This window comes from Sorex araneus, chromosome 3, assembly GCF_027595985.1.
Source record: "Sorex araneus isolate mSorAra2 chromosome 3, mSorAra2.pri, whole genome shotgun sequence".
Lineage (NCBI taxonomy): Eukaryota > Metazoa > Chordata > Mammalia > Eulipotyphla > Soricidae > Sorex > Sorex araneus.
The window spans coordinates 239,330,523-239,345,684 of record NC_073304.1 but is presented as its reverse complement, the minus strand read 5'-3'; the positions used below and the strand labels follow the sequence as shown (position 1 = coordinate 239,345,684).

General features: G+C 52.9%; 1 protein-coding gene across 1 annotated transcript in view; it reads right to left on the bottom strand.

Moving 5' to 3' along the window:
• The window catches only part of TBCD (tubulin folding cofactor D), a 99,554-nt gene that overhangs the window by 17,934 nt on the left and 66,458 nt on the right, over positions 1–15,162 (bottom strand). The window contains exons 15-18 of the mRNA XM_004621130.2: positions 12,378–12,435; positions 9,222–9,251; positions 6,576–6,661; positions 3,276–3,356 (exon numbers count right to left, since the gene is read on the bottom strand). Of these exons, the coding sequence (XP_004621187.1) occupies positions 3,276–3,356; positions 6,576–6,661; positions 9,222–9,251; positions 12,378–12,435 (255 nt within the window). The remainder of the gene's footprint in view (positions 1–3,275; positions 3,357–6,575; positions 6,662–9,221; positions 9,252–12,377; positions 12,436–15,162) is intronic.

The window sequence follows — 15,162 nt, the reverse complement described above, 5'->3', positions numbered from 1 at the left end:
GAGACAAAGAAAACTCAGCCCATTCTGAGCAAGGTGGTGGGTTCTTAGTCAACACACACACATAGACAGGGAAGAGCAAAGTTACCAAAGTCCCTCTCACAACACCTGCCACCGAGGGTCAGAGGCCGGCACAGCTCCCCGGAGCTCTGGGCAGGGCAGGCATGGAACTATCGTTCCCCATGAATAACAGGTGAGCAAAGGTTTCCATGCATTCCACAGGCGAGAGCAAGCATAGCTGTAACACCCAGCCGCCGCTGACACATCCCAGCTCACAGGAGGAAGCCCCAGGACAAGTGGAGAGTCTGGCCCCATCCTGGCCAGCCACAGAGGCCGGGGCCTGGCAGCCGCTCTGGCAGCTGCACCATGCAAGCCCCACCGGCATGGCAGCAGCCAGAGGAGACGCTCATGTGAGCACACATTGGTCTATGCGCTGACCAGCAACACTGAGGTGGCACCTGGCGATGGATACCCCATCCCACCCAGGGCCTGTGGCACTACAAGGTAGGAGATCACACCAGCCAGCACCAGGAGAGCCCACACCCTCCACGGGTATGAATCGGCCCACAACACTGCCCGATACGGCAGTGCCCACGTTCCACAAACTGCCACACGATAGCCCCATCTGTGGGAGCAGGACTCAGGTTCTCAGGCAAGGGAAGCTGCTCAAACCAACTAGGGCGTCTCTCCCAAGAAGCAACCTCTAGCATCAGCTCCCCTTCTTGAGAGACACACCCCAGGGCAGGCCAGGCCCTGAGTTCTAAGCAGCACCAAGTGGCCCCCAAATCTAGTGTGCTGCTGGCAGGGGATGGCATAAAAGTGCTTTGTTTAATTTGGGGGGCATCATACCCAGTGGTGCTCAGGGGAGCAATACTCCAGCTCACTGAACCATCTCCCCAGCCAGAAAGTCATAGTTAGCTTATACATATCATCTGAGCAGAGAGTTTAAAAACTGTTAAATTTTTTTTAAAAAGGCAGGTAGAAGTTTCATAGATTTAATGGTGCATTCTTGAAAATACCAAAGCACAGGTAGCAAAAGTGAAAATGCAGAAACTGATTGATGTAATAGATAAACTCTTAATAAACTGAATAACAGTTAATGAAAATCTTTTTTTTTCTTTTGCTTTTTGGGTCACACCCAGCAATGCTCAGGGGTTACTCCTGGCTCTACACTCAGGAATTACTCCTGACAGTGCTCGAGGGACCATATGGGATGCTGGGAATCGAACCCGGGTTGGCCGAATGCAAGGCAAAATGCTCTACCCGCTGTGCTATCGCTCCAACCCAATGAAAAACTTCTATGTGTCAACACAATCTACACAGCAGAAAAGCAGCCAACAGAATGGTGAGAATGTCTGCAAATGCTGTATCTGATGATGGATTAATATCCAGAATCAAGAACTCTTGGAACTTAAAAAGCAGCCCAGTTTGCTGTGTATCCCTGGGAGGGTTCCCATGCTCCCGGAACACCAGAATTATACACAGAATTTCCAGGAAATGTAGAACTCCACTTCTGAGCACACACTCTAAAGAACAGAAAGCAGGATCTCGAGGAGTCTGTATCCTCGATCCCATGAGGCACAGCAGTCAAGAGACAGGAGCAGGACAGGGGGCCTCTGGGGAAAGGAGGGCACCCGTGCTCAGCAGAGACAGTCCCACTGGCTGATGATTGTCACTTGAGGCCATGCTCAGTGGCTGCTCACCGCAGAGCCCCAGGGTTCAGGCCCCAGCGAGTCCCCGACAGAACACGCCTTGTCCTCTCATTGCTGCACCAAACATCCTGTTGTCTGCATCTGTGACTAAGATGCTGCCTGACTTGAAGGGAGCCAAGCAACACTTTCAGAGACCTCAGACAAAGGAGTGTTTTGCAGGTGGAACGTGAGCTCTGCACAGCCTAGGCCTGAGTTCAGTCCCTGCCACCACCTGGGCCCTCCGCACCACCAGCAGAGCTGGGCATGGCCCCTAAGAAAACAGCAGAACTAAAGAACTTTACCTTTCTGGTTTGGGTCCACAGGAGGCACCACACCCAGGGCTTAACCTACTGACAAGCTGGGGGACAAGGCAGGCTGACTGGGCTGCCCCACTTGTAGGGTCTTTGCTCCCTCCAGGAACTGCCCGGCATCATCTCTGTCACTTTGTCGTGTCAGACACCTGCACAGCTCTCAGGCAGGTGTCACACAGCACCAAGCAAGCTTCAGCCAGTGCTGCATGAGGTGCCCCCCACCTGCACCATACAGACACAGTGAGAGACATGTGCATGACCTTGGTCTGGCCAAAAATGGAGACATGTGCTCCAGGGGCCAGAAGGTGCTTTCTCCAAGGTCCAGCATCCTCACACCAGGCTCCGGATAAGCCACAACAGCAGCCACGGCCATGGCCACACTGACTGTCCTTGAGGGAAAGTGCCCGTCATCCCAGATGACCACAGCACTAACACTGGCTGCGTTTTGACCACACATGTCCACAGGTCCCTCCAGGACACCCAAAGTTGCTCCTGTAATTAGGAACAACCTAGGAGCCTGGTTGGTCCCAGGACCACTATGCCGTGACAGTGTGGCCCCACAGCAGCAGGACTAGAAGCATGAGCCACAGTCCTCTCTGGAGGCAAGTCAGGAGCTTCCCTAGGGACAGCGCCAGGAAAACAACCACAAAAGTCACAGTGCAGCAAGCATTAAAACATGGCCTCCGAGTCCTAACACCCAAGAATAACAGAAATAAGTACCAGATTTGCTCCATGGCTTGGAGACCAGCCTCACATGCTGGGGGAAAGGGCAGCTCAGATAGAGAAGGAAATACCAAGCAAAAATGTGGTGGGAGGACCCGTTCGGGATGGGAGAGGTGTGCACGGAGCAGACTATAGACCGAACACATTGGCCACCCAAAACCTCCATTACTGACCACAACGCCCAAAGGGAGAAAGGGAACAGAGGGGAATGCTCTGCCAAAGAGGCGGGGGGGTGGGGAGGGGAATGGGGTGGGAGAGGGTGGGAGGGATGATGCGGTCATCAGCGGAGAACGGGCACTGGTGGAGGGATAGATTCTCAAGCTGTATATGACTGAAACACAAGCACGAGAATATGTAAACCTATATCTGTACCCCCACGGTGATTCATTAATTAAAAAATTAAAATTAAAAAATAAAATAAATAAAACATGGCCTCCATGAAGAAAACATACTCAACAGTTACCGGCTCAATGTGATCTCTGCAAAACACATGGCTCTGACAGGTAGTTCATGAAAGCACAGCAAGTTAGCAAACCGAGACACGCATACCTACCCATCCCAGTGGCTGATCTTCCTGGTCACCAGGTGGTCTATAATGGACTGTGTGTACTCCGGAAAGCCGGCGATAAACACGCTAAAAGAGAAGTAGGAACGGTGAGGGCATTGGCCCGCTCACTGCTGCACAGGACCAGCTCCAGTGAGGTGGCCCGAGGAACTCCCAGCCCCACAGAACCCAAGCAGTGCCACAACTTCAGGCCCATGCATTGAATCAACAGCTCAGCTGTCCAAGAATCATCGAGAGGGGACCCTGGGCCTTGAGCACCACTTAGGAGACCGCCCCCCAAAAAATTAATTGAAGAAATGGTGACTGAGCATGCCCTCGATCTGAGGGCTGAATCATGTACCCAGAGTCAAGAGAATCAAAGCTCTCAGTTAAAATAAATTCAGAGAGAAAACCTCGAGATGGACAGTTCCAAGAGAACATGGCACCACCGAATCGTCCCAGGTAGGGGGTCTGAGCCGAGAACTCTGGGCCTTCTCAGGACAGGAGCAGGCAGATTTCTCTCTCAGCCAAAAGGCCCATCAGCCCCAGTCACACCTGACACCCTCCGACTTCGAAACTGCCCAGCTCTATGCCTGCAGCTCATCCAAGTGCCAAGCCACCAAATTGTTCCAGATTGGGGCTGGAGAGATAGCACAGCGGGTAGGGCGTTTGCCTTGCACGCGGCCGACCCGGGTTCGAATCCCAGCATCCCATATGGTCCCCCTGAGCACCGCCAGGGGTAATTCCTGAGTGCATGAGCCAGGAATGACCCCTGTGCATTGCTGGGTGTGACCCAAAAAGCAAAAAAAAAAAAAAACAAAAAAACAAATTGTTCCAGATTGCGTGGCCACATACACAGCTGTGGAACACGTCCAGATTTCATAGTACTGTCAGCCCCATAGGATCACAGCAAACCTGATGGGAAAGTTGCATAGAAGACCACCAAACTCAATGAGCCTAAACAATAACACAGAAGCTCAACTAGCACTACAAAGTAGACCCTCAGACAGTGACTTTAGTAATGTCATTGTGAGGTGCAGCAATGATCACAAATTGACTCCTAATTCCACTTGTCTTTGTGATATAACAAACAATATGAAGTAAGTCTGGCTGTGCCTGCAGCAGGGCAGACTGGGTTGAACAATGGGAATACTGGTGGAGGGAGACACACTGGTGGCGAGACTGGTGCTGGAACATTTAATGCCATGAAATTTTAGTGGAGACAGCACTAAACCTCTATAGTGCTCTAGGTAGGATGGTTATTTGAACAAAAAAAAATGATGAGTCACATGCAAAGAAGTAAATTTGATCTATGGGGTGAGAGGGGGGTGCCTTTGGTTTCCTAGTAACAGAAAAACATACAAGGAAGGGCTGGAGAGATAATACAGTACGTGTTTTCCCTGCTTGTGGCTGACCCAAGTTCAATCCCAGGTATCCCATATGGTTCCCCAAGCCTTGACAGGAGGGATCCCAAAGCACAGAATCAGGAGTAAGCCCTGATCACCACCAGGTGTGGCCCAAAAACCAAACACAAAAGGATATGTAAGGTGCTGACTCACTAACTTAGTACATATAGACTAACAGACTAGGTAGTTCCTCATTCAAATTTTTCTTCTTTTTTAAAATTTAAAAAATAAGAGTGCTTGACTGGCCACAAGTTTCATGGTGGGGAAATAAAAATGAACTTAGCTCCCTATCCCACATCACACACAAAAGTCAATTCAAGTGGACTAAAGGTTTTGATATTAGAGCCAAATCTATAATTTCCTTTGAGAACTCTACAACTAAAAAGGTTCTGCACTGCAGAAGGAATAGTGACTAGAACTAAGACATGGCATAGTCTGGGAGAAAATGTCACTTGCTGCACGTCTGGTAAAGAGCTAAAGCTGAGATACACAGAGCACTCGTGAAACTTAACAGAAATACAAACAACCCCATCCAAAAAATGGGGGGAAAGAGCTAAATGAAGACTTCCTCAAAGAGACAACACAGATATATGAAAAAGTGCTCTTTATCAATCATCTTCAAGAAATGCAGATCAAAACAAGGAGGTATCCCCTCACACCATGAGACTGTCAAGAGGCCAAGAGAGGGGACAATGGGGAAGGCACTGGCCCTGCAGGCTCAGTTTCCAGCACCACTTAGGGTCCCCCAGTATTGCCAGGAGAGATCCCTGAGCATAGCTAATGTGGCCCAAAGGTCACTCCACAAAGATATACAAAGCACAACAACCCTATGAAGTTGCATCACTATGAAGTTCAAATGAAGTTGACATTTGAACAATTTATAGTAAGTGGGTTGGTTTGTGTTTCAAATAGAAACAACCAGTGCTAGTGAGGATATGGGGGGGGGGGGGCAAAAAAAAACTTGTCCACTGCTGGTAACAATGTCATCTGGTCCAGCTTCTGTGGAAAACAGATGGACACATCTCCAGAAATTAAGAACTGAATTTTAATTTGATCCAGAAGCCAGAGGTCTGAGTTCTAATAAGTCAGGCCTCTCCTGACTTGGGTATTAAGAACAGCTGCAAAGTACTGAAAAGGTTTTTCTCTGGGGAAGAACAAAGCATCCCTTAGAGAAGAGGCCAAAGGGCAGGTTTCAAAACACTGTCCACACTGGCTGTGGAGTGGCGGGGGGGGGGGGGGGAGGGGGGAAGAGTGATGGCCCCCAGCACAAGAGGAACCAGAAGGATAAAAGTGTGGGTCTGACTTCTTAAGAGCCTTTCAGCCAGGCACAACCCAGAGCTCTCACTCGGCCAGCCGTGGAACACATCTGATGAAGCAGAAAATCACTCAGGGCAGGGCTTCATTCTGGGACACCAGTTACCTGAAACCCAGCAGAGAACCATGGCACAGACATGGCTGCGCTGTGGCCTTTCTCTGAGAAGACCAGTTCCCCACAAAAGCAGTGAGAATACCAAGGACACAGAAAAGGATGCCACGAGCCTTGGTCTCTCACCTTCTCCAAGCCAGCCCGGGCAGCTGCTGGCCCTTTGATGGTGTTTCTTGAGTTTTACACACAAGCACAAAGCAGGTCGGGGGTGTGTCTCCAGTAGCAGACAAGGTCTGCCCTGCTGGCCCACGCAAGGCTGGCTTGTGGCCCGCATTAAACAAATAATACTTTCAAAAAGGAAGGAGGAAAGAGAGCATCCCTCTGCCTGAGCCCCATTCTTGGTGTTCAGACCTAACCTTGGTGTTAGAGTCCTACTGACTCTAAGAAGAGCGTCTAGAAAGAGAAAGAAAATGGCAGGCAGAGATTCTGGGCAGGCCCCACACTCCTAGAGCTGGTCTGGGAGAAACACTGACTTACCTGATAGTGAGGTAACAGTTGGAAATGTTACCAACAGCAAAGTAGTCAGCCGCAGTCAAAATGTCGATCCCATGTGGGAAGGTGCCCTGATGGAGGAGAGGCAATAGGAGGGGTCAGTGAAGGGCATGGGAGGCGGGTCAGCAGGCACCCACGTTCTTACCAGCGACACAGCAATGCTGGAGCCAGGAACAGCACGAGCCCTACAGCTCGCCCTGGCCCTATACTCTGCTGAAAGCACTAGACTGACTTCTTAGGGTCAGGGGTGGGCTCACACGAGGGTCCCCCAGCACTGTTGCTGTGCTGTATCCGAGCACAGGGCACCAGGTCCACACCGGCGCAAGCAGCACAGCAGCCTGGGGCTCACAATGAGTCGGCCATAGAAGTCGTATAAGACACCTGAATTACAGGTGTTCCCAAAGAGTGAAGTTCACTCGACCTGGCCCAAGTGGGGGCCCTACGTGGCTGACAACAGCCGCCCACGAAGGCCAACCCGAATGCCCTGTCCCACTGGGGAGGAGCCACAGGCAAGAACTCAGAGGTCTGTCCTTGGGCCCCTTGCCTGGAAAGGTTGGGTGCCTGCATGTGACCTCCACACGGGTCTTGCCAGCGGAGCTGGGCAGGGACTACCACTCAAGCCCACAGCAGCCCAAGGTAAGCGATGGGAGGTGGCCCTAAGCAGAGACCCTGGAGCAGAGGAGATCCCACCCATCCTGTCTTGTAAGGGCTGGTCAGCTCTGGGGTCAGGACCAGGTCTCCATCAGCAGAGCCTGCCAGAGACAGTGGCCCGCAGGGTCCTGAAAAGCCAACTGCCACGAATCTCCAAAGGCTGAAGCCAGCAAAAACAGTGCCTCAGAAGCTGCAAGACAGTCCACCACTGCAGTTCACTCTCCAGCCAGCCCCTCGGCCCCGTCCAGGTGCGTGAGACACACCCTATGGCGAGAACATCCCTTTCTAGACACCCCAGCAAACTGCGGGAGGAAGGATACTGTGTATAGATGGACATGCTCTCAGTCAGCACCAGGTAGGCATGGTCATGCACCCCCAAACACCTATCTACCCCACAATTGAACCCAAGCTTAGGTACTTTCCTCCTTCCTGTGACCAGTCCCAAATGCTCCACAAACAGGGACCATGCAAAGAGCCCAGGGCATGTGGGGCTTCAGCTGAGTCCCGCTGGAGCACGCACCCACCTACACCACCAACCTTCTTCCTTGTGGGACTTCCCCCAGACAAGGGTCTCACTTCGAGGGCTCACCCCACAGGGCCTCGTCTCCAGGCCCAGCTACAGAGTCACTGGCTAGGCCTCATCACACCCCAACACTGTCCCAAGGACAGATGCAGGTCAGGCCCACAAGTCCCTGCATGACAGGGGCCCCCGTCCTTGGGGTTTAAACATGCCACTACAGGGGCTGGGATGTGGCTGAGGCAGAGAACCTGCCTGCACACGGAGGCTCTGTGAGAAACCCCACAGACTCTCCTCTCCTGCCCTACTAGTCACAGATACCACAGTCAGATGCCACCAGGAACACATGAGGGGGCAGGGGAAGATACAGGGGCTTGGCCAGGGCCTGGTCCCATAGCCCAAACCCAGTCAGAGAGAAGGTTCCGAGGCCCCATCGGCTGCCAGGTCAGGCCTTCAGCAGACAGCAAAGGAGGTTCTGGGGCAAGATGGTTGCACTGCTTCAAAGGACACCTAGATTCAAAACCTAAGCTGCTCAGAGGAAGCAGGTGCCCTGTGTCAGCGTGAGACCCCAGAGCCCTGTGTCAGCGTGAGACCCCAGAGCCCGCTGTCAGCGTCAGACCCAGAGCCCCGTGTCAGCATCAGACCCCATTGTCCTGTGTCACTGTCAGACCCAGGCTCAGAGCTGTGCCCGTGCCTATAGGGACCCTGACCAAGTACACATGCCAGGTCGGGGTTCTCACCCACAAAGTGCCCAGCAGCCTGTGGGCATGGGATCAGAACATGCAGGCCCACCCTCGGAACATCCTCTCTCATCCAGGGTCTCGTGCAGTGCCTCCTCCCTAGGCGCCTCAGTGACTCCCCCACACTTGACCTGAGAGCCCACTGAGTCTCCCTGAACCACTGTGTGCTCCTTGGAATCACACGTGGCCCAAGTACTCCAGTCTCCTGTCCTGAAGTCTCCTGGAACACCCCACTCCACCCTCAGCACAGCACTGGGCCCACAGCCCCCTCCTGGCTGCCAGACACATCCCTGGCAGCTGTGCTGGTCAGTGTGACAACTCTGGGCACAGAGGCTGCACAGCTTCTGGCCTCCCTGTATGTGGTGCTCCCCGGGGATAGGCAAGGTTGGTCTCCACCTCTGGAGGCTCATCCCCCGCAGCTCCCCAGGCCCCTAGGAAGCCCCAACATCAGAGGTCCTTGGAAGCTCCTTGGGCTCTGATTTCTGATGAGTTACTTCTGTGTCCAGGTTTCCTACAAAACTCACCATGTCCACACTCGCCTGTGTCCTGCCACCCTGTCAGCAATGGCCCTGTGAGCAGAAGCCACTGGCCAGTGTCACCTGCTCCACGTCCTAGAGCATGGGCAGCTGAGGACACCAGGCATGTGTGTGTCTCTCTCTAGCTGTTTCTACCTCTACCTCTGCAGGAAGCACTAGGAATGAAGGTTGTAAAAAGTCGCCCTACCTGTCTCCCCACATTCTCCTGGAAAGCAGCCTGTGAAGAGAAAGAACAAACAGCAGTGAGTAAGGTTTCTGCTAACCAGCAGGAGAAACTGCACAAGAGCAGCATCAGTGACCTGTGGCTTCATCTGCTTATGAACGTCCCACTGTTGGCTAGGCAGACTCGCAGTACCCACACTGGCCTCAACTCTCTAGCATTCCCAAAAACCCCACTCTAAGAATCCGGATTTAGTGGTCACAGTGACAGTACACGGGGAGAGGGGGCCACTGACCCTGCACATGGCTGATCAGGTTCAATCCTGGCACCCCTGAGCAAAAAGACAGGAGTCAGTCCTGAGCACTGTCAGGTATGGCCCCCCAAAATAAATAATATTTTTTCCTTTCAATTTTTTATTTCTTCTTTCTTTTGATTTTTGGGCCACAGTCAACAATGGTCAGGGGTTATTCCTGGCTGTATATTCAGGAATCATTCCTGATGGTGCTCAGGGAACCATATAGGATGCCAGGGATTGAAGCCAGGTCAGCTGCATGCAAGGCAAGCACTTAAGTGCTGTACTACCACTTTGGCCCTAAGATAAATATTTTGTTAAAGAATTCAGAATTAAAAATCAGACACATGGGATCAGAGTGAGAGTACAGTGGGTAGGTAGGGTATTTGCTTTGCACATCACTGACCAAAATTCAATCCCTGGCATCCCATATGGTCCCCTAAGCACCGCCAGGAATAATTCCTGAGTGCACAGTCAGGAGTAACCACTGAGCATCGCTGGATATGGCCCAAAAACAACAATAAAATAAAATAAAAATCAGATACATCTTGAAAAGTGGCCTCTAGCCATAACACCCTGTGAAGCAACCCAGTTCAATGGGTTCAGTGATGCCCAAACCCCAGTCACAGTCTTGGGGCTCTGGTCATCAGCCTCACTGCAGACTGACACATCTCTGGGAGACTCTCAGCAAAGCCATTCTCTTGGGAGTCAAGACAGGACCCATGAGCAGGGCAGACAGACACCATCAGGGCGATGACCCCTCCACACCCTCAGAGGACAGAAGCCAGAGGGCAGGAGGCCCTCGAGACACAGCTGCATCACCAGCAGAAGAGAGGAGCAGAGGTGTCCGGGGGCCACAGCAACTCCAGCCAGGACTCCCAGACGTCATGTCACTGTCTCCTGCAGGTCACTCAGGTGGACAGAGTACACGAGAAGCAAGACCCACACCCTGGTGGGAAAGCAGGGACGAAAGAGGCCACAGCCCTCATGGGTACCAGACAGGGAGAAGGAGACTGACTTGTGTAAACAGCACATATACAATGAATTTGTTAAAGAAAATGAAACCCACAAGAAAAACCAAAAGACAGGGAAGATGCCATGCTGAGGATCAGAAGACCACAGGCCTGATGGACACTGGAGATGATACCAGTGCCATGAAAGAAACATCAGAGGAACTGGAACTGTGCCTGGAGACCCACTTGCAGGGCGCACGGAAGACCACCAGGACTCAGCCCACATCCAAGCTCCTATTTCAGGCTGAGGTTCTGGGGCGACAGAGATACTACAGGGAGCAAGGTGTCTGTCATGCACATGGCCAACCCTGGCTTTTTTCTGCACCACATGGTCCTCTGAGCCCCAGCAGGAGGAAGCCCTGAGCACAGAGCCAGGAGCATTGCTTGGTATGGCACAAACACCTACCCCTCACAAAAGGAGTAGAACCGAGACTCTCAAACTTCTCTGGTTTCATTAAAAAAACAAACAAACAACAACAAAATAAAACACCACTTAGAACCCCTGGCAATCTACCTCCTTTATGTGAACAACCAGAAAGTGCCCTCCGCCCTCCCACAGTTCCCAGGACCACCCTGGGTCTTCTCCGTGGACCCACAGACAGCCCCACCCACTTTGGGAAACAATGAACTAGAAAGTGGACAGCCTTTCCCCAGAGGGAAGTCAAATCAAAAAAATCACCAAAAGGGGCCAGAGAGACAGTACAGGAGATAAGATGCTGCACATGGCCAATCCTGGTTCAATCAGGAGTGACTCCTGAGCAGAATCAGAAGTAAGACCTGACACCACAAATATGGTGCATGGCCCCCTCCCCCAAACACATGAGAAGATGCTTGACAGCATGTGCCATCAAGTGTACTTTCCGAGCACAGGTGCTGCACTGGGCTGGTGAGAGTGAAGACCCGACCTGAAGCTTGGCAGGCACAGCTGCAGGGAGAAACCTTCCAGCTTGTCCCTCAACGAAAGACCTCACAGACCCACTCCTATGTTTGCCCCAGAGAAAAGGAAATCCCATCCACATGGACCAGACCTGAGCATCCCGGAGGCTAAACCCTGCCCTTGCACACCATACCAGGGGACACAGGAGGTCTGGACAGAATAAGGCTGCAGGATGCCCCCAGTGCCTGGGATCCAACCCTGAGACCCCTGTCCCTTGAGTCTGACCACCCACAGACACCTCTGCATCCCCTGGAGCCAGCCAGACCACGGTACCAGGTACCGGACAGAAACCACTGGCCCTGGCACTCTCGGATCCCACCTGGCACCTCCAGTTTCCAGCACGGCACCTTGTCTCCAGACAGCCTCACCCTGCAGCTCCCAAGAATGTGGCTCTTTTGTGGCCCATGACCTTTTCCAGCTCACATGGTCCAACTGAGGCTCCTCCATACAGTGTCTGTGGTCATCCCAGCTCCTGGCTACCCCCAGCCCAGCATCTGTGCCAGGTCCCTGACATCAGGAGGAAGGAGAAGAGCTCGGGAAGGCAGAGCAGAGGTGCCACCACAAGGCAGGCTAAGGCTGATTGCACGAGGCTCTGGTCAGCCAGGACACTGTCCAGCACAGGGTCCATCAAGAAATAACAGACTCTGGGAGCTGTGGAAGCCCTGTGGTTCACTGGTTTAGCCCTATGGTTCACACTCATACACATGCACCTGTGTATCATGCATATGCCCATATCTACACATGCACACACATGTATGCCCAGACAGGTACTTACAAACACACACGTTTACACGCACATGCATCTGTGCTGCAGCCACTGCAGTTCAGGGCCTCTTGGGCCAGGTCCTCAGGGAACTCTAGGCCTACTCCCAAAGAACTAGTGAACCCGGGGCCTGTGCTGCGCGTGGGCCCTCGGGTAAAGTGGCAAAGCGGACACTTACCGAGGCAGCTCTCCTGCAGTTTATGTTCCGGTCAAACACAGCAGCAACCACCAAAGCACTGTGGGAAAGAGGAAATGGTCAGTGAGCAACATGGAGGATTGGCTGGCACATACCCCAGGTACCTGGTGGCCTGACCCCAGACCCATCAAGGCAGGGTGGGCACCCTAAAGTCCAGCAAGTGGGTGCTAGATACAGTCTGGCCTGTGGCTCCAGAGCTGAGGCCTGCACCCAAGGGGGCCTCACACTCCCAGTGGTCTAACCCTGTGTGCTAGACCCCTGCAGGCCCTTTCCAGCTCCAGCCCTTCCAGAGCATTCTGTGACACGCCATAGGCAGTGCTGATGGACATCCCGTGAGGCTCCAGAAAGAAGCAGAGGTGTGACACGCAGGGGTGGAGGCAGAGTATGTTTCCACACATGACCAATGTGCAGTCAGCTCAGTCGAGAGAGAACTATTCTCAAAAAAGGGCTCACCCCACACACAAGTCTCCTCAAAGAGAGGTAGCCCCACCCACAGCAGAGCTGACAGCACACAGCCTGCCCTCTGGCCAACAGTTCTTCCCCTGCCCCCTGCAGCCCGCTGACGGTGTCACATGAGCTGACGGGATCACCCACAGGCCTGAAACCCAGAAGCCCAGCAGCGGGAGCTGGAGGGGCCTCTGGGAGCCACAACAGCAGGCACAGCCACTCCCCGCAGAGCCCTGGGAGAGCAGCCATGCTCCCGCTGTCTCAGGCACAGCCGAGTATAAACAGGCTGGAGGTGCAGCCTCCACAGACCATGGGACACCCACCATGTGGGACCTGGAGACGAGGAAGAGAAGAGAAGCAGGGCTGGGGCGAGGGCACCTCTCTTCGTGGGGCTGCGTGCACGCAAGGACCGTCCAGTCCCAGAACCAAACATGAGGTACCTTCCCGGGCTGGCCAGGGAGGCTCCCAGCAGGGCCCGACCACCTGGCCTCGACCTGAGATGGTCTCTGCTCAGGGACCAGGTGCACTTCCGCATCCCCAAGGAAACGGTTCTAAATAGCTCCACGCAGTCCCGTCTCGCAGCACACAGAGTGTCATAGATACCACAGGACAAGGACAAAAAGGCCACGTCAGAAACAGAGCTTTGAGCCAGGAAACCCACGTCCCCTCTACCAGCAACAGTGTACTTAATTGTGAAAGCTGCTTTCAATACTATTCTGATTCAGGCTGATTTTTTTTTAACTGCTCTGATTTCACACTGAAAACCGGCTTACCTAGAAATACTAGTATTTCACATGGTAACAGCAGCTACAGACACACAGGAAAGCGCCCCCAGGCCCCATGTCCCTGCAGCTTCCCTCAGGGCTCCCATGCCGGGTGCACCTTCCCCTCCTTCCTGAGGACACAGGTCGGCTGCCGCCAGGTTCCCAGCACCGAGAAATGTCTGCATCAGGCAGAGCAGAAAGGGACTTTCTCTGTCCGAGTCAGGGAGCTGCCTGCCTGCCTGCCTCAGCCTGCCCCAGCTCGAGGCACCCGATTCTGAGCAGGTGTGGCTGAGAGTAGCCACTCGCCCAAGCTTGGCTTCGGGGAGTTTGCCCCACCAAAGTGGCAGCCCAAAGATGCAGCAGCGGACCAGTCAGGCTCAAGTCCAGACCCTGAGCCATTCACTGATCACTTCCCAGGCCTCTGCCGTGTGAATGCAGGGAAAAAACAGAAGACACGTGACACAAGCAGGCTGGGAACAAGGCTCCCACCAGCAGGCACAGGCTGTGGGCAGCCAGCCAAACCCAGGAAGCCCAAAAGCGCTCTGGGGGCCGTGACCAGGTGAGGGGCCAGGTAACTTCCCTGGGAAAACAAAAGGGTTTATCTTCTCTCTGGAGGTCAGCCATTAAGAAACGCTGAGTGAGAACAAGACGTAGCTTTGAGCAACGCTGGCCTGTCCTGATTTTTCAGGACAACTTTGCCCTCGAGGAAGAGATCTGGGAGCCAATCCCCAGGCGGCCACAGCTCTGCGCTCCACCCGCCCAGCACTGCCCCCGGCACAGGAGGGGCCGCTGAGGTGATGTCAACAGGACCAGCTTACTAAAGAGTTTCAGGTGAGGAAATCTGAGACGCTGACAGCGGCCCACACGCCAGCAGTGAGGGCTCATTTTTCTTTTTGCTCCTTGCAAATTGGCTGTAGTTACTAGTGAGAAGGTATTTTTAAGATAGTGTACAAGAGTTCTGAACCATTTTAACTTGACACTTTTGGAGTTGTTCAATGACACTTGGTTTATAGAAAGTCTTCTTTTCTCTCCACCCAGAGAATTATTCTAGCTCATATTCTCTCTGTGAGTTAATGTGCTTAGGAAACATGGATATTGGAAGCCACCCAACACTAATTCAGAACATGATTGAAATGAGCTAAAAGGCATCCTTTTGGTATTATAAAACAGAGGGCCTGTACATACTTACAGGGTGGGCTGAAAGAGCAGTTTGTCCAAGTTGAGGAAGAAGTGGACAACTAAATCCCAAAACTATAACCCTTCTGTGCCTGGGAGTGCCCAGCCTCCCTCATGATCATCCTGAATCACAAGTGCCTGGATGCTTTAGACCATTTCTAGTTCACTCGCAGAACTGTATTTTGATCTCAACTGCCTAATTTTGCAGCATCCACTGAAGTTTGTGAAAGTATACTTAAAGATATCAAGATTTTATCAGGTGCCAGGATTAATGGGCTTAAAAGCTGACAATTAAAATGTGGTCACTTATTAGGAACCCAGGGAAGCAGATCTCAAAGGCACACCCCAACCGATACTCCTGGGCAGGGAGGCGCACGCCA